Consider the following 23810-nt stretch of genomic DNA (forward strand, 5'->3'; position numbering starts at 1 on the left):
GAAAAATCAGAAACCCAACCCGATTCTTCCTACACTGGTTACTGGTCCATGAATGACATGGCCTGGGAGAATGTGGAAATTCCTGAAACACAGAATGGGTTTATTTACAGCACACCACACAGCATTGGGGCTGGTTTTCAAGCCACCAGAAGAAGAGCTGAGGCTGCTATAACATGGCTCGGAACCACAATTACAGCTCCAATTATGATTGTGATCTATATGTTCTACATGTTGTATCAAGTCTTTAAGAACATCGCAGCCCCATTTGTCAGGACCTTTTATTGGGCAAGAGACAGGATTCTGGTCATTTTCAAGAAGCCAGAAGAAAATTTCAGATGCAAACAACAAAATGAGGCAGCTACAATGTGTGCACCTTTGAGATTTGCAGTGGCTGCTTTCACTGTGATTTTCATGTTCTACATGTTCTATCCACTCTTTGAGACCCCAGCAGGTCCATTTCAGACAACCGCTTGCTGGGCATCCGACTGGGTTCTGGCAGTTTTCAAGAAGCCAGAAGAAAAATTCTATTGGGACAACAAATTGGGACAGCTACACTGTGGCCAACATTGAAAATTACAATAGCAGCTTTCACTGTGATCTTTATGTTCCACATGTTCTATCAACTCTTTGAGAAGGTCACAGCTCAAACTTTTTACTGAGCAATAGACTGAATTATGGCAGTTTTTCAAGAAGCCAAAAGAAGAATTCAGATTGGATAACGAATTTGTGCAGCTATAACATCAACAATACCCAAGATTTCACTCTACAACTGATGATGACTTCTCAGTTTACTGGAGCCACGAGAGATCGACAATTATTTATTCCACGGCTGACGAGGAACTGTATCTAATGATATGCTTCCTTGTCTTACTGATAAGCCATATGACCATGTCACCTCGCATTTGAGTGAAATTCAGTCCACTTCTGTGACTCATACATTGAAACTTGCCAGTGAAAGTTTTAAAGATGAACCAGAAGAAAATCAGAAACCCAACCCGATTCTTCCCACACTGGCTATTGGTCCATGAATGACATGGCCTGGGAGAATGTGGAAAATATTTTTCCACATATTGCATCATATATAGCTGAAAAAGCTCTGCAACAATATACATCTGCGCAGGCATCGGCTCAGACAGAAAAAATGTGAGAAGCAACGATGATGATGAAGTGACTTATGAGAGTCATGGACCCAGTTCCATTGGTTTGCGCTCTTGCAGTGAAATGGTGCAAGAGAAACCTGAGCACAGAAGAAAGGATTCTGCCATTTCAGAGCTCAGGCTTTCTCCCTGTGCACCCCCACGGCTAACTGTAAGAAGTATTTATGCCCTAAATAAGAGAGAATGGCTAAATATTGAATTCCTGGGTTCAGAGAAGACCAAACCTTTTGACAGCATGGGTCAAGCAAGAATGGCATCAATTTACTGGGCCCAGGAAAAACTGTCACTGTTGTTTCTGCTAGTAGAACAACAACTGATGATGACTTCTCAGTTTACTGGAGCCACGAGAGATCGACAATTATTTATTCCACGGCTAGACGAGGAACTGTATCTAATGATATGCTTCCTTGTCTTACTGATAAGCCATATGACCATGTCACCTCGCATTTGAGTGAAATTCAGTCCACTTCTGTGACTCATACATTGAAACCTGCCAGTGAAAGTTTTAAAGATGAACTAGAAGAAAAATCAGAACCCCAACCCGATTCTTCCTACACTGGTTACTGGTCCATGAATGACATGGCCTGGGAGAATGTGGAAATTCCTGAAACACAGAATGGGTTTATTTACAGCACACCACACAGCATTGGGGCTGGTTTTCAAGCCGCCAGAAGAAGAGCTGAGGCTGCTATAACATGGCTCGGAACCACAATTACAGCTCCAATTATGATTGTGATCTATATGTTCTACATGTTGTATCAAGTCTTTAAGAACATCGCAGCCCCATTTGTCAGGACCTTTTATTGGGCAAGAGACAGGATTCTGGTCATTTTTCAAGAAGCCAGAAGAAAAATTCTATTGGGACAACAAATTGGGACAGCTACACTGTGGCCAACATTGAAAATTACAATAGCAGCTTTCACTGTGATCATTATGTTCCACATCCTCTATCAACTCTTTGTGAACATCGCAGCTGCATTTCAGACAACTGTTTACTGGGCAACAAACAGGATTCTGGCAATTTCTCAAGAAGCCAGAAGAAAAAATCTTATGAGGCAATACACTGGGACAGCGACGCAGTGGGCAACATTGCAAATTACAGTAGCTGCTTTCACTGTGATCTTTATGTTCCACATGCTCTATCAACTCTTTGTGAGCATCGCAGCTGCATTTCGGACAATTGTTTACTGGCCAATAGACTGGATTCTGGCAGTAATTCAAGCAGCCAGAAGAAAAATTCAGATTGGACAACTAATTGAGGCAGCTACAACCTGGGCAACATTGAGAATTACTGTGGCAGCTTACACTGTGATCTTTATGTTCCACATGTTCTATCAACTCTTTGAGAAGGTCACAGCTGCCAGAAGAAAAAGTCAAATTGGACAAGTAATCGAGGCAGCTAAAACCTGGGCAACATTGCAAATTACAGTAGCTGCTTTCACTGTGATCTTTATGTTCCACATCCTCTATCATTTCTTTGTGGATGTCGCAGCTGCATTTCGCACAATTGTTTACTGGTCAATAGACTGGATTCTGGCAGTGGTTCAAGCAGCCCGAAGAAAAATTCAGATTTAACAACTAATTGAGGCCTGGGCAACCTGGGTACAACTACAACCTGGGCAACGTTGAGAATTACTGTGGCAGCTTACACTGTGATCTTTATGTTCCACATGTTCTATCAACTCTTTGAGAAGGTCACAGCTGAAACTTTTTACTGAGCAATAGACTGAATTATGGCAGTTTTTCAAGAAGCCAAAAGAAGAATTCAGATTGGATAACGAATTTGTGCAGCTATAACATCAACAATACCCAAGGTGTCTGTGAAGGTTCTCAGTCATCCAGGTCATCGTAGTCAAAGGAGTTTGCAAAGAAAAAGCGTCTGGACTTCTTTAAGTTGCTTGAAGACGTTTCACCTCTCATCCGAGAAGCTTCTTCAGTTCTAAGGTCAAATGGCCGAGAGTCCCAGATTTAAACTCAGTGGGAGTATCCCCAAGGAGGGACAAAGGACCCCTGGTGATCCTCTAATCTCATGCGCCCAGGTTTGAAAGCGGGTGTGGGACCCATCAGCCAGGGTTTCGGTGAGCCCATTGTGAAACCTGGCCCCACCTTGTCATGTGAATTCCTGAGGTCAGATGGCCCAGGATGTGAGTGGGCGTTAAGGCGTCTGGGAGGGAACTCAAAACTGGATTATAGATGGCAGACAGTTGGTGTCGTAAACCACCGCCTCTGTTCAAAGATGGTCGCTCACAGTGGACATAGATGGCCTCTTTCACTCCTCTTTCAAACCATCTGTCCTCTCTGTCCAAAATGTGAACATTGGTATCCTCGAAAGAGTGACCTTTATCCTTAAGATGCAGATGAACTGCTGAGTCTTGTCCCGTGGAGGTGGCTCTTCTATGTTGTGCCATGCGCTTGTGAAGTGGCTGTTTGGTCTCGCCAATGTAGAGGTCTGGGCATTCCTCGCTGCACTGTACAGCATACACCACGTTGTTAAGTCTGTGTTTTGGAGTTTTGTCTTTCGGGTGAACCAATTTGTGTCTGAGTGTGTTGCTGGGTCTGAAGTACACTGGGATGTCGTGCTTGGAGAAAACTCTCCTGAGTTTCTCTGATACACCGCTACATAGGGGATGACAACGTTGTTGCGCGTCTGTCTTTCTTATCCTCCCTCGCTGGTGTCTGATCTTCTTTTCTGTGCCTCTTTGCTGACTTTATGAACGCCCAGTTCGGATAACCGCATGTTTTCAATGCTTCCTTTACATGTGTGTGTTCCTTCTTTTTCCCTTCAGGCTTAGAGGTAACATGTTCTGCCCGGTGGTGTAGGGTCCTAATTACTCCAAGTTTGTGTTCCAGAGGGTGATGGGAGTCAAAGAGGAGGTACTAGTCCGTGTGTGTGGGCTTCCGGTAAACTTCAATGTTGAGGTTGCCATTCTCTTCAAGGTGCACAGCGCAGTCCAGGAAAGGCAAGCAGTTGTCCTTTGTGTCTTCCCTGGTGAACTTGATGTTTTTATCCACAGCGTTAATGTGCGCAGTGAAGGATTCTACTTCTTGTGTCTTGATTTTGACCCAGGTGTCATCTACATATCTGTACCAGTGGCTGGGTACTCTCCCTTTAAAAGAGCCAAGAGCCTTTCTTTCCACTTCCTCCATGTAAAGGTTGGCTACAATAGGTGACACGGGGGAGCCCATGGCACAGCCATGTTTTTGTCTGTAGAAGCCTTCATCCAGATGAAACCATGGTGTCCTTTGATGTAGTCTCTCTCTTCACTTGCATACCCACCATGGAAGCAGTGGAGACTGTCAGAAAACGACTACAAGAAGACAGCTCCTTGGAAGACAGGACCAACTTCACACCCGATCAGATCTGCACACTGTTAGACCTCTGCCTTACCACAACATACTTCAAATACAACGAAGGCTTCTACAGACAAAAACATGGCTGTGCCATGGGCTCCCCCGTGTCACCTATTGTAGCCAACCTTTACATGGAGGAAGTGGAAAGAAAGGCTCTTGGCTCTTTTAAAGGGAGAGTACCCAGCCACCTTGAAGAGAATGGCAGCCTCAACATTGAAGTTTACCGGAAGCCCACACACACGGACTAGTACCTCCTCTTTGACTCCCATCACCCTCTGGAACACAAACTTGGAGTAATTAGGACCCTACACCACCGGGCAGATCATGTTCCCTCTAAGCCTGAAGGGAAAAAGAAGGAACACACACATGTAAAGGAAGCATTGAAAACATGCGGTTATCCGAACTGGGCGTTCATAAAGTCAGCAAAGAAGATCAGACACCAGCGAGGGAGGATAAGAAAGACAGACGCAACAACGTTGTCATCCCCTATGTAGCCGGTGTATCAGAGAAACTCAGGAGAGTTTTCTCCAAGCACGACATCCCAGTGTACTTCAGACCCAGCAACACACTCAGACACAAACTGGTTCACCCGAAAGACAAAACTCCAAAACACAGACTTAACAACGTGGTGTATGCTGTACAGTGCAGCGAGGAATGCCCAGACCTCTACATTGGCGAGACCAAACAGCCACTTCACAAGTGCATGGTACAACATAGAAGAGCCACCTCCACGGGACAAGACTCAGCAGTCCATCTGCATCTTAAGGATAAAGGTCACTCTTTCGAGGATACCAATGTTCACATTTTGGACAGAGAGGACAGATGGTTTGAAAGAGGAGTGAAAGAGGCCATCTATGTCCACTGTGAGCGACCATCTTTGAACAGAGGCGGTGGTTTACGACACCAACTGTCTGCCATCTATAATCCAGTTTTGAGTTCCCTCCCCAGACGCCTTAACGCCCACTCACATCCTGGGCCATCTGACCTCAGGAATTCACATGACAAGGTGGAGCCAGGTTTCACAATGGGCTCACCCGAAACCCTGGCAGATTAGGTCCCACACCCGCTTTCACACCTGGGCGCATGTGATTAGAGGATCACCAGGGGGTCCTTTGTCCCTCCTTGGGGGGATACTCCCACTGAGTTTAAATCTGGGACTCTCGGCCATTTGACCTTAGAACTGAAGAAGCTTCTCGGATGAGAGGTGAAACGTCTTCAAGCAACTTTAAAAAGTCCAGACGCTTTTTCTTTGCAAACTCCTTTGACAACAATACCCAAGATTTCACTCTACAACTGATGATGACTTCTCAGTTTACTGGAGCCATGAGAGATCGACAATTATTTATTCCACGGCTAGACGAGGAACTGTATCTAATGATATGCTTCCTTGTCTTACTGATAAGCCATATGACCATGTCACCTCGCATTTGAGTGAAATTCAGTCCACTTCTGTGACTCATACATTGAAACTTGCCAGTGAAAGTTTTAAAGATGAACCAGAAGAAAAATCAGAAACCCAACCCGATCCTTCCTACACTGGTTACTGGTCCATGAATGACATGGCCTGGGAGAATGTGGAAATTCCTGAAACACAGAATGGGTTTATTTACAGCACACCACACAGCATTGGGGCTGGTTTTCAAGCCGCCAGAAGAAGAGCTGAGGCTGCTATAACATGGCTCGGAACCACAATTACAGCTCCAATTATGATTGTGATCTATATGTTCTACATGTTGTATCAAGTCTTTAAGAACATCGCAGCCCCATTTGTCAGGACCTTTTATTGGGCAAGAGACAGGATTCTGGTCATTTTTCAAGAAGCCAGAAGAAAATTTCAGATGCAACAACAAAATGAGGCAGCTACAATGTGTGCACCTTTGAGATTTACAGTGGCTGCTTTCACTGTGATTTTCATGTTCTACATGTTCTATCCACTCTTTGAGACCCCAGCAGGTCCATTTCAGACAACCGCTTGCTGGGCATCCGACTGGGTTCTGGCAGTTTTTCAAGAAGCCAGAAGAAAAATTCTATTGGGACAACAAATTGGGACAGCTACACTGTGGCCAACATTGAAAATTACAATAGCAGCTTTCACTGTGATCATTATGTTCCACATCCTCTATCAACTCTTTGTGAACATCGCAGCTGCATTTCAGACAACTGTTTACTGGGCAACAAACAGGATTCTGGCAATTTCTCAAGAAGCCAGAAGAAAAATTCAGATTGGACAACTAATTGAGGCAGCTACAACCTGGGCAACATTGAGAATTACTGTGGCAGCTTACACTGTGATCTTTATGTTCCACATGTTCTATCAACTCTTTGAGAAGGTCACAGCTGAAACTTTTTACTGAGCAATAGACTGAATTATGGCAGTTTTTCAAGAAGCCAAAAGAAGAATTCAGATTGGATAACGAATTTGTGCAGCTATAACATCAACAATACCCAAGATTTCACTCTACAACTGATGATGACTTCTCAGTTTACTGGAGCCACGAGAGATCGACAATTATTTATTCCACGGCTGAGACGAGGAACTGTATCTAATGATATGCTTCCTTGTCTTACTGATAAGCCATATGACCATGTCACCTCGCATTTGAGTGAAATTCAGTCCACTTCTGTGACTCATACATTGAAACTTGCCAGTGAAAGTTTTAAAGATGAACCAGAAGAAAAATCAGAAACCCAACCCGATTCTTCCAACACTGGCTATTGGTCCATGAATGACATGGCCTGGGAGAATGTGGAAAATATTTTTCCACATATTGCATCATATATAGCTGAAAAAGCTCTGCAACAATATACATCTGCGCAGGCATCGGCTCAGACAGAAAAAATGTGAGAAGCAACGATGATGATGAAGTGACTTATGAGAGTCATGGACCCAGTTCCATTGGTTTGCGCTCTTGCAGTGAAATGGTGCAAGAGAAACCTGAGCACAGAAGAAAGGATTCTGCCATTTCAGAGCTCAGGCTTTCTCCCTGTGCACCCCACGGCTAACTGTAAGAAGTATTTATGCCCTAAATAAGAGAGAATGGCTAAATATTGAATTCCTGGGTTCAGAGAAGACCAAACCTTTTGACAGCATGGGTCAAGCAAGAATGGCATCAATTTACTGGGCCCAGGAAAAACTGTCACTGTTGTTTCTGCTAGTAGAACAACAACTGATGATGACTTCTCAGTTTACTGGAGCCACGAGAGATCGACAATTATTTATTCCACGGCTGGACGAGGAACTGTATCTAATGATATGCTTCCTTGTCTTACTGATAAGCCATATGACCATGTCACCTCGCATTTGAGTGAAATTCAGTCCACTTCTGTGACTCATACATTGAAACCTGCCAGTGAAAGTTTTAAAGATGAACTAGAAGAAAAATCAGAAACCCAACCCGATTCTTCCTACACTGGTTACTGGTCCATGAATGACATGGCCTGGGAGAATGTGGAAATTCCTGAAACACAGAATGGGTTTATTTACAGCACACCACACAGCATTGGGGCTGGTTTTCAAGCCGCCAGAAGAAGAGCTGAGGCTGCTATAACATGGCTCGGAACCACAATTACAGCTCCAATTATGATTGTGATCTATATGTTCTACATGTTGTATCAAGTCTTTAAGAACATCGCAGCCCCATTTGTCAGGACCTTTTATTGGGCAAGAGACAGGATTCTGGTCATTTTCAAGAAGCCAGAAGAAAATTTCAGACGCAACAACAAAATGAGGCAGCTACAATGTGTGCACCTTTGAGATTTACAGTGGCAGCTTTCACTGTGATTTTCATGTTCTACATGTTCTATCCACTCTTTGAGACCCCAGCAGGTCCATTTCAGACAACCGCTTGCTGGGCATCCGACTGGGTTCTGGCAGTTTTTCAAGAAGCCAGAAGAAAAATTCTATTGGGACAACAAATTGGGACAGCTACACTGTGGCCAACATTGAAAATTACAATAGCAGCTTTCACTGTGATCATTATGTTCCACATCCTCTATCAACTCTTTGTGAACATCGCAGCTGCATTTCAGACAACTGTTTACTGGGCAACAAACAGGATTCTGGCAATTTCTCAAGAAGCCAGAAGAAAAAATCTTATGAGGCAATACACTGGGACAGCGACGCAGTGGGCAACATTGCAAATTACGGTAGCTGCTTTCACTGTGATCTTTATGTTCCACATGCTCTATCAACTCTTTGTGGATGTCGCAGCTGCATTTCGGACAATTGTTTACTGGCCAATAGACTGGATTCTGGCAGTAATTCAAGCAGCCAGAAGAAAAATTCAGATTGGACAACTAATTGAGGCCTGGGCAACCTGCGTACAACTACAACCTGGGCAACGTTGAGAATTACTGTGGCAGCTTACACTGTGATCTTTATGTTGCACATGCTCTATCAACTCTTTGAAAAGGTCACAGCTGAAACCTTTTACTGAGCAATAGACTGAATTATGGCAGTTTTTCAAGGAGCCAAAAGAAGAATTCCTGTTTCGTCACCTTTGAGTGAAGAAATTTCTATTTGGATTCAAACACACAAAATTAATAAAACACCACCAACAGAGTTGGACGTTTTAAAATCAATAAACACAATCAATTGGATTTTTACACGTCTGCTTGTCACTTTATTAAACAGGTCAAATATAGAAATTATTTGGTCTAAAGCTGTAGTGTCCAAGTCTTTCCCTCCAAGAATTAGGGGATTTGACAGGATATTATTTTCCACATGGAGAAACTTTTTAAATAAATTCAGTTTGCTTCAGGGTCATAATCAATTTCTGTGTTGTTCAGAAACATTTCTAATGAAAATTAAGTTTTAGAAGCAACTAAGAAAAGCTGAATAACTTAAATTCTGCTTTATTTAAGCTCCCCTGTATTAAGATGAGTCAGTAGGTTTGAAATGGATAACAGGTACCAGTGTTTTCATGCAAGAAAGATCTTAATTTGGATATAAAAGTTCATTCAAGGATATTCTCAGTTAAATCATTTGCCTTAATTTTTTTTATAAAATATATCTTTTAATGTTTTTTAAATTCCTTTTTAGTGTAAGATAATTTAAAAAAAATACTGGCAGCCACCAGTGCTGCTCCTCAGCCTTTTACCAGATGCATGAATGTCCCGTGATGTCATTTGTATGATACATGAATGGCGCAACAAAGGAGGACATTGTGACATTGGTACACCAGCTGATCACTGTATGGTTTGTCAAACTTGGAGATCAGGGTGTTTTTTGTGTAGCCATCTCCCTAGTTGCTGGGTTTCAAAAATGGCGGTTTAGAGTTTCATGAAGGAGACGCTATCATGACTCGAGTGACGCAACCAATTGGCCAATCGGTGGTATGCAGTCTCAGATCATTTGGAGCACCGGCCGAGTAAGTACTAACACAGTGCCTGGTACCAGGTACTACCACCTAATGAAAATCCCTTAAAATCCTACTGATCTGAGTAGGTCATGGAAAAGGGCTAATAGTTGGGTGTCCACGCTGCCAGACCTGTGCTGGGGTTGACGACAATAACCTATCAGGCCAGCTGACCAAATGACAGCTGTCTGATTGTTGAAGAGCCCTAGCTCACCAGCCAACCGAAACAGCTAGTTCTAGAAAATACACACACTACATCAAATTATGACACTTTACATCAAAAATAATCTATAACACGTATCTCTTTCCATCTTTTTAAATATTATGCTTGATTAATAAAGGGGAATAAAAGCCATGTGTGAGAACACAGTGACATCATTAAATGCTGAGAAAAATTACATTTCCAAGAGTCTCAGCTTTATTAACAGTGACTAAACAAACTGTTGCAAAGGTAACTTTAACAACATCATTAAGTGATCCTGACTCCTGATGAAAGTATTTGTGTAAGCCTCAATCATGCAGTGTAAGAAGTAGATGTTTTAGAAACCCTGGGCAGATATGCATACTTGCAGAGTGAGACAAAAGCTTACATGTCACGGTACTAGTAAATGTATGATTTGATTATTGTTGTTTATAGTTTTGGTTTCTGTTTTGCATCTCTAACGCTCTAGTTCGTCCTTGCTCTGTGTGTTTCAGTTCTTAGCTTTTGGTTACGTGTCCCCTCTTTTCAGTGTCTAGTATGTGCCTGTCTTGGTCCCCTGTCTCTAAATTTCCTCTGTTGCCACGTCTGTGATGTCGCTATGTTACTCTCGTTTCTGAGTCCGTGTCTGTGCGTACGTGTCATATTTCCTGTTTTACTTTGTGCTGTGTTAGTGTGTCTAGTTTTGCCTCCCTTGTCTCGTCCTGCTTAATTTGTTCCAGCTGTGTTTTCCTCCTGTCTCCTGTTTAATACTCCACTCTGTATTTTAGTCCAGTGTCATTCACTGCTTGCTGTCGCGTCGTTAACGTACACAATGGTTGTATCCCAATTCAGGATCTGCATCCTTCAACGCCCCCTTTGAAGGCTGATTGCGTCACAGCAACGCGACGAAGGCTGTCCCAATTCCAAGGCTGCTCCAAATGCGGCCGAGAAATGGTTCTTCATTTCCCTGAATTTGAAGGATGCGTCGGGTGTATCCTTCGTGGCCCAACCTATCCCAGAATTCATAGCGCGGCGGTAGGTATGGATAATTTTCCGAAAAAAACAGCGGATGGCTGAAGCGGGGCAGCCGAACAGTACTGTATTTTCCACACTATAAGACGCACTTAAAATCCTTTAATTTTCTCAAAAATCGAAAGTGCGCCTTATAATCTGGTGCACTTATGTATGAATTCTGGTTGTGCTTACTGACGTCAAACTGATTTTATGTCGTACACGGCACTGAAGAGTCTTTAAAAAAACGTTTTAGTACGACATTGGTAAGCTACGAAGCCACACCGCTTGATGGATTGTTGGAGGATTACAGCTACCGTAGTCAGGAGCCTCGCGGAGTAATCTGGGTTCAAAACTCCGTCCGCTTCAGGTTCCACAGTCAAACGAACACTGCGGCATCACTGAGAGTTAAAAACTGTCTAAATCCTTTCACCTTTAATAAAATGATCAGCGTTGCTGCTTTACCAGGTGTGACAATTAAGTTTAACATCTGGAGATTTTCCATTTTCGTTTTTGTTTTTAAATCCCGTCCACACGTGCAGTTTTGAAAAATATCTCCGTCCACATATCAACGCCAAACATTGTCAAGAACATGCCAAATCCTAGCCGTGTAGAAATGTTGGCCAATCAGAAGTCTAGAAGGTTTTAGGCAAACCTTAAGTACTTTTGAAAGGTTTTTGTGTTTTTCTGAAAAGGCAGCTAATTTTGTGTTACTTTTCAAGTCCCTTAATCATTTCAAATGTTAATAACCAAAAACAGTACTTTGGCTGGTGTAGGCTCACAACTTAGGAATGAACAAAATGCATACAGCATGCATAAATTTTAACTTTAAAAAATTAAATTTATTCCAAACTGACAATGACATCAGCCTCGGGATTTAGGTTGCGAGACCGTCTGTGTTGAATGGAGAAGTTCACTCTGATGCCTCTGTCTTTCTAAATGGAGGGACAGTATGTATATATGTAAGCGTGTAAAAACTGCAGATAGTCAGATTAACAGCAACATTATTATGTGTATATCTGCCATCGTAGAAATAATCTCATGTAAACGTGGCGCACAGCGTCACAAGGAACACAAATTGTTCCCGTACGTAGATGAATTAATTGGCATAAATCAGAGGTGATGCCAGTTTCTCAAGCTTGTAGTCATAACTTAATATCGGGCTTTAACTTTAAGTGGGTGGACAAAAGAATGAAGTATCTTGGAATTGAATTGAACCCAAATATTGAGGATGTTAGGTCACCAATCCGTCGCAGGATTAACAAAGAGAGACATATAAGTATTCACATTCACATTCATGCTTAGAGGCAATTTCTGTCTATGATATACAGTATGATTTTCTAGTTTATCACAGTTAATTGCAGTATTATCAGAAATAAGACTGCATGCAACTGCCAACCTGAGCCATTCAACTGCCTATGTAGCAGACTTACTCCGTCTGATGGGAAAATTTATGGCAGGTTTTAGGTACAATGTTGGTATGCCTCACAGTCTCATTTTGCAACAAAAAAATAAAGTGAGATAACTTTATCTTACTGGAAAAAACAGACACTGACAAAGTCTAACTTTGCGGATATAACTTGCAGTTTAAAAAAGGTGATAACTTACAATATATTTTAATAACTGTTAAATGTTGGATGCAAACCCAGAACCTTCTTGTTGTGAGGCAACAGTGCTAACCACCGCACCATCCTACTTTTACAATAATAAATTTATTAAAATAAAATATTTAATTAAAGTCATTAAAATGTATTTATTATGTTGTTGTCAGTGTTAAGGTCAATTTTAAAATGTAAGCAATGACTAGTTGCTCTACTTTCGCCATAAAAATATGATATATTTTACCTTTATGACCTGTGATTAAACGATATAAATCATTTGTAAAACTAATAAAATCTTAAATTTAACAGTAAATGAGTCCAGATTTGTTCCTCAAAGTAAACGCACTTCTTCTATGTACATACACTGCATTACCAACAGGGGGAGCTGGCCGCATGCACTCCATTAGCTAGTGGCAACGAAAGTGATTTCAGCCAATTGCATTCAAGGGACGCCCACTCGTGTGCTGCTAAATGCTACATTAAAAGACACGAGGACTCCTCGCCGTCGTTACTACTCACTCCCACTCAAATCGAAACAAGGAAGCGACTTACGACATTTCTTGGGCTTTAGAAGAACTCATCACGTGTATAACAAAAACGTTGCGCCGCCCATGCCTCCCACACGCTTCCCGCTTTTCCTGTGACCAAATTTGGCATTAGGAGCTGGAAGGGAAATGAAGAGGTCTCACTCAGCCTGAGTTTGTGAGACCAAAAACAAAAAGAGTGTAACCGCACCAGGAAATGTTGGAAATGTTGGGATAAAGTACAACTTTCTGTTAAAAACATTTTGTTTTTCAAAGGTTATATCAAACAGAATAAATATATGAGAAGAAGAAGTCTATTATTACTACGTCATATTTGTCGTTGTATTAGTCATATGTTCCACTTCATTATTTAGGGAATAACGCCGTTTCTCCTTCCTGTGTTTTGATTGGTTCAACAAAGAATAGACGATCTTCGCGCGAGGCTGTCTGCAGAGTTTCTAGAAGGTGGCGGAGGTTCACATATGTCTTCATCCCGCGGTCCAGGTTTGGCTGACGGATGGGTGTGGTTCCTCATGCTGAGGGAAGTTTCACCAGTTGGTCGGGTGGTGCATAGTTCTAGGCCTGCGCACTAACAGCTGAAGGACGAGGGACATCGCGAACTTGAGGTGGCATGGACGCGTAGAGGGATAGTGGTGTTTGGTTGTCTTTTAAATTTGTTCATTTGCACTTTTTGGAAAGGTAGAAAGGTGTCTGAGGCAGGAACACTAGGCGCTAATACAGAATCAAGGTAAGTGTCACGTGTTTGAAGGTGTGTACATAGGTTTTGTGTTTAGGCAGTTTGGTCATTTTCCAATCTTAAAGTGTTTCTCTGTCCTCTGAAACAGTCGCAAACCTAACAGTTTGTCTAAGGAAAACTCAGTAAACACAGAGAAGGCCGCTGTATAGTTATGGGATAGACTATGAATAGTTGGTGATACGGTTTTCCCTGTTCCTGAAAAGGTCATGTGTTGTTAGGAGCAAACACTTGCCCTCTGATTGGCTGTTTGGCTCTGGCATCTCAAAGGCACCATTCAACAGAGGGGGGACAATAAAAACGTTCAAAGAAATCCTTTATGTCAGACTCAATTCATGTTTTAAAAACTGTGAAAACAGTTGTAATCACAGCCTGGCTTCGTGTGGAACAAATTAATAATAGTATAAAACATATTTTGCACCTTTGTATATTTATATCCTGGTTGCTTGTGCCTCAAAGGTGGAGAATGGATATATTATTCTTTATTATTCTTTTTCAAACGTTTCTGAAAATGTTTAAAAAAAGAAACTGTTAGAAAGAAAGAGTTGGGAAATAGGCTAATATACTGAATCATGTGTCTGTGTATGGAAAGACAGTATATGAGACAAAAACAGAGTTGGTACACTTACACAAGTTGATAATTGGTGTGATCATCTTTACTCTTCAACACAGCATGAACGCTTTTATGAAAGATTTCTTGTATTTTTTTTAAGCAGTCTTTGGGAATAGTTCTTCAGAGTTCTTGAAGGACATCCAAAGCCATTTTTTGGATGCTGGCTGCCTTTTGTTCCATTTTCAGTCAGGATGATTTCACACTGCTTCAGTGTCGAGGTCCAGGCTCTGGGGAGACCAGTCCGTTGATTGAAGCTGCTGTCATTGAGACACTTCCCAGATGGTACTTCATTGTGGATCAAAGTCTGATGCCACTTTTCCGTCTTCATAATTCAAGTCATCTCAACACCACTGGTGGAAATGCAGACCATGACAGAGCCTCTGCCATGTTTTGCAGATAGCTGTAGATACTCAGGGTTGTACATCTGTCTACTGATCACTGAAGCCTCATGAGGAAAGATCTCAGTGAGAGGGTGGGTTTCATTCTTAAGGAAACAGGGAGAAAAAGACTATGATCTGGGCTGGACTGAAAGAAATATGGCAATTGGTCCAGTCCAGTTTCCTCGTTTGTTTGTTGATTTTTTTTTTTTCCTCCTTGATGGTGCAAAGATACTATTTTTATCTCTGTCAAACGGTGTTATCTTTGACATGTTTCATAGTTTCAACAAAAGAAATGGGAACAAATTATATGTGTTTGCAACAGGCTGCTAGAAACAGAGAGACAGCACTGGTTCTAGAGTTGGATCCTTTTTTTAGTGGCTTGACAAGCAAAAAACAAAAACATTTCTTTGAAAGTGGTCATGTACAAGGACTGAAAAGCCTGGTGAATTGTTGCTCAAAGCTTCTTTTTAAAAAAAATGAAAAGGTTCGGCTACTTGCAAAGTATAAAAAAATGAGGTTGGTTCCAGACTTTAGGACAGTACAGTACTGTACATAGTTTCTCTACCTTTGAAACACAAGCAATCAGAAGCCAACAAAGAACAAGTGATGATTTTATTTTATTGTTGTTACCTGATGTAATTAAATGTCCTCTTATGAACTTTTACAGAACATGGGGTTTCTTCAGCTGCTAAAATCCCAGTTCTTGTGCCACCTGATCATCTGCTATGTCTTCCTGGTCAGCGGCCTTATTATCAACCTGTTGCAGCTTTGTACTTTACCTGTGTGGCTGGTCAGTAAGCAGCTGGCCCGCAGAATCAACATCAGGCTGGCCTACTGCATCTCCAGCCGTATGTATAACCTTAGCTGTACCATTACAACCTGGCTGTTGTAAATGTGTGTTCCGCTTCTGGGAAGAAGAAACTTTTAGTTTCAGTGGTTTCAGTGGTGCTGTTGGTGTGATGTTGCGATAACCCTCTGCTGCACGAGTTCCCAGAACTCTGTACTGCATAGCATCATTTTACAAAAGCAATCCAGGTGCCCTTTACTCACATGTACCTGTTCGCGTCTTTGTCCTCAGAGATGGTTGCTACCTTGGAGTGGTGGTCTGGGACAGAGTGCACACTCTACACTGACCCAAAGAGTTATCCACTGTATGGAAAAGAGAACGCCATTGTGGTTCTCAACCACTCTTTTGAGATAGACTTCCTGTGTGGTTGGACCTTCTGTGAGAGATTTGGAGTTCTTGGGGTAAGTGAAAGTAACCCAGAAAACTTCACCCACCCCCCAATTCAATGCTTCCCTCCAGTTCTTTTAATGTGTTCTCAACTTCCAGAGCTCAAAAGTGTTAGCCAAAAAACAGCTGGCTTATGTACCAATCATCGGGTGGATGTGGTACTTCTTGGAGATAGTTTTCTGCAAAAGGAAGTGGGAGGAAGATCGAAGGACGGTGAATGAGAGTCTTCAGAAACTGCGGGATTACCCAGAAAACTTCTGGGTGGGTTTCAGTCTATGGTAATTTTAGAATCAAGAGAAGTGAGAGTGATATTTTTGTGGCGATAATTATAATATAATTATATAACACCCAACTTTTTTTTTCTTTTTTGACAAAAGTTCTTGCTTTATTGCGAGGGGACACGCTTCACACCAAAGAAGCACCAGGTCAGCATGCAGGTGGCTGAAAGCAAAGGGTTGCCCAAACTAAAGTATCATCTTTTGCCCAGAACCAAAGGATTCTGGGTAACAGTTCAGAGCCTCAGAGGGACTGGTGAGAGTCTCTTTGTCTGTGTATTTAAATGTGGCCACCAGAAAGTACCCGATCAGTTTTATGGGGCGAGGGGGTGGATTTGCAAATCAAATGAAAGGTGGCGCTGACTAACCGCCGCGTGTCCTGTGTTGTGCAGCTGCGGCTGTTTACGATTCCACGCTGAACTTCAGAAACAATGAAATGCCGACTTTGCTGGGGCTTCTTAACGGGAAAAAATATCACGCAGATTTATATGTGAGGTAGGAACTGATGTTTCACACACTTGTTGCTTTTCATTTCCTGTGTGCTGGTGTAACCTTCTTCTCTGTGACATGCAGGAGAATTCCTCTAGAGTTAATCCCAGAAGATGAGAAGGAGTGTGCTGAGTGGCTCCACAAACTTTACCAGGAGAAGGTGAGAGTCTTAAATTTTCTGATGGATGCATGATTTCCAAAAGAGACGCGTTAGGTAGAGGTACTAAATCACCCAGTTTCTTATTACTGAAATAGAAGCCATACTGATTAAATATGTAGCCTAAAATAAGTACCTCTTCTTTTTTTCCCCTGAAGGCTGATACACTGTTTCACACTGAATAGTAGTACCGGTACTATAAATAAATGGGTGGCTCCATCCTCTTGTAGGGGTATTTTTGGTGCTGCAGGAACTGGTAAACGGTGTCTTTGAAGTTTTTGATCCAGCCACTGATCTTGCAGATATGCCCAGACAGCCAAAACCTGGATCTGGAATCAGCTCAGATTTGAATTCCACATGAAAACCTAAAAATTTTGGTGTAATTTAAAGAAAGCAGCTCCAGCAGAGACTACGAACAATATTAGAAAGCTGGAAGCTTTTGCACTTGAGTAAAAGATTAGTGTGAGGAAACATTTATTGCTGACCACAAATGGAGATAGGTCAATATGTTAAATGACATTGACTCTATTATTATACACAGTTTTGAAGGTGTGGTGAGCTTATCTGTGGTTTTGGCTCACTGCCATGCCACCTTTTTAATTACTTTTCAATCCATGCACTTTATAACTGAACTCTTGAATCTGAACTTGGGAATGTTAAACTTTGTACACACTTGGTTCCATTTTAGCTCTTACTGTTTTTTTAGACACATGGCAGCCACGTGGCTTTAAAAGAACCAACTTTAGCCGTGCTTCCCTGTTGTGGGTTTTGGTATTGAGCTGTCTTTGCATTAATTTGTTAACAGGATAGCTTTCAAGAGCACTACGCAAAGACTGGGCGCTTCCCGGGCCCCATAATGAGTCCTCCTCGTCGACCATGGTCCTTGATCAACTGGCTATTCTGGTCCTGCCTGCTCCTGTACCCTCTAGGCCTGCTGCTTACTCAGCTAATCAGCTCTGGATCTGTATTTACCATCGTAGCTTCCGTGGCTGTCTGCTCTGCAGGTTTGTGTCATCCATTCACAGGCAAGGTCAAGCCACCCTAATATGGCTAGAACGGCCCATCCCTCACTTTAACCAGCTCCTTTTTGTCCAAATGTTACATAAAGCGGCAGATTTGACACCTCCAATGTAAGTCTCCCTCTTTTATTTTATTTATTTATCAGTATTGGGAGCATGTCCATAACAGCATTCAGGCATGTGCTTAAAATATCAAAGTTAGACATCAAGTCATCCACCTGATTGTTTTTTGTTTTTTTTTTTCACTGGGATGTTAAATGGAATTAATCACTCTAACAGCACGGGTTTTTCAAGAGCATGTTGCAGTTTCCACAATAAATAAGAGGCCTTGATACAGACTTGGAGGAGATGGCTTAGGTGTTATCAGTTATTTAAAAGAGCCAGTTAATGTGCAACTAAATGTTAACAGTTGTAACACTTTGCTTCTCATATCAAAGTGACAGATTCAGCCACGTCGCTAAATTGTCATAATAAAAACTCTTGATAATTAAAGGGCATAAGCACCAAATTCAAAGGGAAATTTACTGTGGAAATAAAAATGTCCTATTTCAAAACCTGTCAGCACTTCTTTGTGACTCACTCAAACAATGCTGTAGCTTCTCTGAATCCTGTTTTTGTTTTGTTTTGTTTTTCTTCCCGCAGCTTCACTGGGAGTTCGCTGGATGATTGGCCAGACTGAGATAAAAAGAGCCTCAAACTATGGGAATAAGGAGATTTCTCTAAACAACAACTAGTGGATTCTGGAAACTGCCTCTTTTTATTGCACAACTACTAATCTGCAAACTGCCCTCAGGAAAACTTGTACCAACACAGTCCTGCCAGACTGCCATTTACAAGTGCAGACCTGCTTCAAAGCAAGCGCAGACAGGGTAGTTTTATACTAACGCTATGCTGCGGAAGGCTGGAGACGGGTGTGAGACACTGGACCTTGGTAAGCAGGCTAAACGAAGGAGTGCTAAGATGAAATGCAGATTAAAATCAGAGTATATTTGAGTATAGCCAAGACCAACATTTGCTCTAGAAACAAATTGAATTCAACCAAAAGGCAAATAGACTACCTCTATGATTGCACTGTAATGCACAGATGACATTTTGGAGGTGAGAGAAAATAAAGATTTTGCACAAAAAAGCGGCCTTTGTTGATGTTTGTACTTAAAAAAAAAATAGTGAATGAATGGTATGAGGAAGACCAGGGCCTTTTTTTCTGCTCAAATTTGGCTACAATCCAGACAAAAGAACAGGACTTCACCAGCAAATAGTTTATTGTTAAAAAAAAAAAAAAAACACCCTGAGCCTTCAAGTTGATATTTCCTCCTCGGCTAAGGCAAGGATGACTCAACTCTCAGTATGAGAATATTTTTGGAGCATTAAGACATTAAATAGATGCTAAAGCAGCGTCTCAACCGCGACTACACTGGACGTAATGTAGAAACTCGTAGTCAGTTTATATTCTTCAAGTAATGAGTGAGATTCACCACCTCAATTACATCTAATCTACACGTGTGGCTTTCGTTTTTTTCTAAATAAATCAGTAAGTGAATCGATGTGCCGCACAGTTCCATAAATATACTCCGCCTGTTTATATGTTGACAGTAAAAGCAAAAGTTCCAGTAACTTTTTGTTGACATTCACTATCGCAGTCTTTCCATCTACGGCTGTGTGACAAAGTAATTGAAGTTGGTGTGATTTGCATGGTCTGAGAGGACAAAGCTCAAACTCCATGTGTCTCCTGTTTGCCCACAACCATCATCCTTAGCTCTTGTCCTGACCTTTTGTTCCGCGTATGCTGATAAAGAATGAGAAAATGGTAAAAATAAACTGTTAAACAGTGATGCAAGCATCCAGTGAGGAAAAGTAATCATGCAACAAGAAGACAAAGAGAAAATGCCAAACCACAGAGACACCTGGTGGTAGCACGCCAGCAGGACACAAGCTAAAATTTCTTACCTGCTGATCCTAATGTCCTCAGGTGCTGGTTTAATGTAAATAAGTAAACAGTGAATCAATATCTTCAATAACAGAATTAAAAATATTAATAGGGAGGCTGATGCTGAACGCCTCGATTTAGACATATATGAGAAACAAGTGGATCAATAAGTTTGGATACAAACTCAAAGCTCAAGCCTCATATTAGCTGATGTTATGAAAGATGGTATCTCTGCACAGCTCCATCAAGTTTATTTTAGGAAAAGTGACCTACATGTGTAGGCAATGGTTAAATTAATAAATAAGTATGAATAATTTTATACAGGAAATGGTGAGTAAAAATGAAAACAAAGGATGAGTAAACCTCTTGACCTTTGAGAAAAACTTAAAAAATTACTAAATTTGAGCCACTTGAAGCACATTAACACATGGGCTCTGTATGCATCACAGGTCTTTTAAAGTTCGCACATTTGCAGGTCAGGCCTCTGTTTATAGAACATTTTCCAATGCAAACAAACGTGCCCACAGTCCAGTAGTGATTCATCATAATGTAAACCCATTTTCCATTTACACAATATGTAAAACATGTAGTTAAACTATTAAATTCTAACCTTAACCTGGAAGAAATCCTCAGAAAATTTCACAGCATAGATATAGGTTGTTTTCTGATTAACTCTTAATCAAAAGATAAGATATCCTAATTTCTGTATATTTAACTAAAAAAATAAGGAATGTGTGCAGCACTGTACTGAATCATTTTCCAACATTTGTGGAAACACAGTATATAAGGTAAAAACAGAGTTTGCACAACTCCAGCAAGCAGGAAAGTCAATATTTGGCATTACCACCTTTATTCTTAAACACTGCCTGAACTCTCTTATGCAGGCTTTCTTCTAATTTCTTTAAGCAGTCTTCAGGAATAGTTCTCCAGGCTTCTTGAAGCTCATCTTTGGATGTTTCTGCCTTTTGTTCAGTCATGTGTCAAGTCCATCGCACACTGGTTCATTAATATTAAGGTCCGTTCACCACTGACTTTCACAATTACAGTATTACACAAGAACTGCTGTTGTGTAATTTGACACAACAACCATATCATTTTTTTCTTTTGAGAAACCATAAACTGTAAATTATTGAATTTTTTCTTATTTTTAAGGACATGACTATCAGAAACTGTCCATCTGCTGCAGATAATTTATCTCAGAACTAAAATGTCTTCTTTTGTTCTCCAATTCCCAGTGCATGATATGCCAGTGTTAAATGGCTTAATAAACAAGCAAACAAACAAAAAGCATTCTTGTGGAAATGGTCAGGACCAGGAACTGGACTGAAAATGAGTGAAAAAGAAGCCAATGTCCAAGAGAAACTTTAAAAAACCTTCAGTAAACCTGGAGAACTATTGCTCAAAACCACTTTGAAAAAAAAGAAAGCCTGGCTTCTTGCAACCAAAACACAAAGAAATGAGTAGTGACTCACAACAAATGGTGTTGTCCTTTCTACAGGTTTAATCTTTATCCTTATGTCATAGTGGCCTGAGTTGCTGTCACACCTTATGAAAGCACTAGCCTTGAGCTGATAATGCTGTGCCTCGCCCATCAATTCAGGCGTGTGACATGAAGACGTGGCTGTGTTTTACAGCTTTGATTTGTGCAGTACAGCACAATAGACCTACTGCAGCTGCTAAAATCCCTCTTCCTGTGCAGTATAATCAGCATCAGAACGGCCTATTGCATCACAAGCTGTGTACACTAATGCCATTCTCAGCTACACAGATCACACTTGGATGTTAGGTGTCGTTGCTTAAAGGAGGACTTGTAATTTCACCTTGTTGCAGTAAACAAGTTCAAGAAACACTTTTGCATCCAAAGACATCCGTTTGCATGACACATGACACCAGTTAAACTACTTTAACAGCAGTACTCAAAAATAAATAAAACCTTTAAAATGATAGCAGGCTTTCCAGCTTAGTGGTGGTTCATGACAGAATGTTCACTATTCCCAGATTGTTTATGGAAATTCCTGTGAATATGGCCACAGGTCTTTGAGCAGAAAACACTAGCTGTATATGTAAATCAAATGAATTTAACAAATGCTACTTCCAGTTGTGGTCAGAAATTTATGTGCACTCGTCATGGGCATGAATGTCATGGTAATTTGGGGTTTTTAATGATTTCTTTGAACTTTTATTTTTCCAGAAGTCAGGAAGCTCTTTCAGAGACATTTCTAAACCACTGCAGATTCCAAAATCGTCAGTTCAAACAATCCTGCATAAGTAAAAGTTATGCAGACGTGTCACAACTTTGTCATGGTGTGGAAGAAACTGTTACCCTTAGAGAAGAGAGAGGAAATTGGTTAGGAAAGTTCAAGCCCGCCATGAAATAGAAACTTGTAGAACCTCAGCAGTCACTGTCCAAAATGAAGCAAGTTTTACATAACTGTGGTCTGAGAGGGTGTTTCAAGAAAGAAACCCCTGCTCCAAAATAGACAGATTCAAGCGCGACTGAAATTTCCATCTGCCCACATGGACAAACCAAATGTTTGCTGGAGAAACGATTTATGGTGAGATGAGACAAAGATTGAGCTGTTTGGCCACAATGATGAGGCATGTTTGGAGTGAGGCTATCAAACCTAAGAACAACGTGCCGGATGTCAAGCATGGTGGTGGTAGCATCATGCTCCAGGACTGTTTTGCTGGTACTGGTGAAGTGGATGAAATAATAAAGAAAGAGGACTGGCTCCAAATTCACCTCAGATCAACAGCCAGATAACTAAAACTGGGACACAGTTGGGTGTTCCAGCAGGACAATTACATCAAAACTGGTTTTGGAGTGGATAAAGCAGGCTAACATTAAGCTTCAGGAGTGGACTCCCAAAGCCCTAACCTTAATCCTATTGAAAATTCTTTTGACTATGGACTAACTTCAAAGTTGGGCCCGTGCCAGGAAACCAACAAGTTTAAATAAAATTTAGGGATTCTGCCAAGAGGAGTGGTCAAATATGCAACCAAAATCATGCCAGAAACTTGTATGGCTACCAAAAGCCATACTAAGTTGATTGAGGTCCAACTTAGTATGGGACATTTTAACCACATTTCTGTGAGTGTCTATGTATATATTTGACCCTGTGTGGATTATGGCCAACCCAAAATAATGCACGCAATTCTCATTTTCTAAAGTCATTAAAGATCTATCATTCCACCCTGGAAAAGAACAGTTCAAAGAAGCCATTAAAAATGCAAAATTACCATGACATTCATTCCCATGATGAGTGTATGTAAACTTCTGACCACTTCTGTAGCTGCTGCTGTCTTCGCTTGTGTGGCTACAGCTGTTTGCAATTGCGTGCTAAACTTCTGAATCAAAGGATGGCTTATTGAGGTAAAATACAGCAAACACTATCATACAGAAAATAAGACTAGCGAATTAAGGTCTATTCTTATCTGTTTATCTTATTTATTCACCTGAAATGTAGTTTTCTAATGTCATTAGCTTGAGAAAACACAGAGTATTCTTGTAAAAGCAAGGCCAAGGACACATTAAACTAATGGATTATTAAGAGTTGATACAGGCAGACACAACTGGGTTCTTGACTGTGTTTTCTTCATGTATCGTAGGAGAAATTCACATAAAAGAAATTTACTGTGGGAAATGTCCTGCGCAAAACTGTCCTCCCTTCATTCTGATTTGCGCATGTGAAATTCTAAATATACTCTCAGCGCCACTGGAAGTTTGACTGAGACTGGCAGAGGCGCTTTGGTAGTACAAAGTTCAGCACTTTCCTCCAA

General features: G+C 41.2%; 1 protein-coding gene and 1 long non-coding RNA gene across 3 annotated transcripts; both read left to right on the plus strand.

Annotated features, from left to right (window-relative positions):
* The first annotated feature begins 2010 nt into the window (after positions 1-2010).
* Positions 2011-5832, plus strand: LOC120443434. The gene is made up of 3 exons (XR_005615428.1): positions 2011-2507; positions 2852-2971; positions 5788-5832. It is a non-coding gene; the product is annotated as an uncharacterized LOC120443434 (long non-coding RNA).
* Positions 5833-13620: 7788 nt separating this feature from the next.
* agpat4 (1-acylglycerol-3-phosphate O-acyltransferase 4 (lysophosphatidic acid acyltransferase, delta)) lies at positions 13621-19232 on the plus strand. Of its 2 annotated transcripts, XM_031742927.2 has the most exons (10): positions 13621-13930; positions 15597-15777; positions 16008-16177; positions 16263-16424; positions 16541-16694; positions 16831-16933; positions 17012-17087; positions 17890-18088; positions 18193-18214; positions 18746-19232. In XM_031742927.2, the coding sequence occupies exons 2-10, from the start codon at positions 15600-15602 to the stop codon at positions 18780-18782; spliced, it is 1101 nt and encodes a 366-aa protein (XP_031598787.1). In that variant the 5' UTR covers positions 13621-13930; positions 15597-15599; the 3' UTR covers positions 18783-19232. The 2 variants fall into 2 exon arrangements, with proteins under 2 accessions (XP_031598787.1, XP_031598786.1); XM_031742926.2 differs by lacking the exon at positions 18193-18214 and having other exon boundaries at positions 13622-13930.
* The last annotated feature ends 4578 nt before the right edge of the window (positions 19233-23810 follow it).

The sequence above is a fragment of the Oreochromis aureus genome, linkage group 13 (assembly GCF_013358895.1).
Source record: "Oreochromis aureus strain Israel breed Guangdong linkage group 13, ZZ_aureus, whole genome shotgun sequence".
Taxonomy (NCBI): Eukaryota; Metazoa; Chordata; class Actinopteri; order Cichliformes; family Cichlidae; genus Oreochromis; species Oreochromis aureus.

Coding starts and splice junctions, on each gene's coding strand:
- agpat4 (XM_031742926.2), top strand. CDS start 15,600: ATGGGGTTTCTTCAGCTGCTAAAATCCCAGTTCTTGTGCCACCTGATC. Junction 16,934..17,011: donor CACGCAGATTTATATGTGAG/GTAGGAACTGAT, acceptor TGTGACATGCAG/GAGAATTCCTCTAGAGTTAA. Junction 18,089..18,745: donor CGTGGCTGTCTGCTCTGCAG/GTTTGTGTCATC, acceptor TTCTTCCCGCAG/CTTCACTGGGAGTTCGCTGG.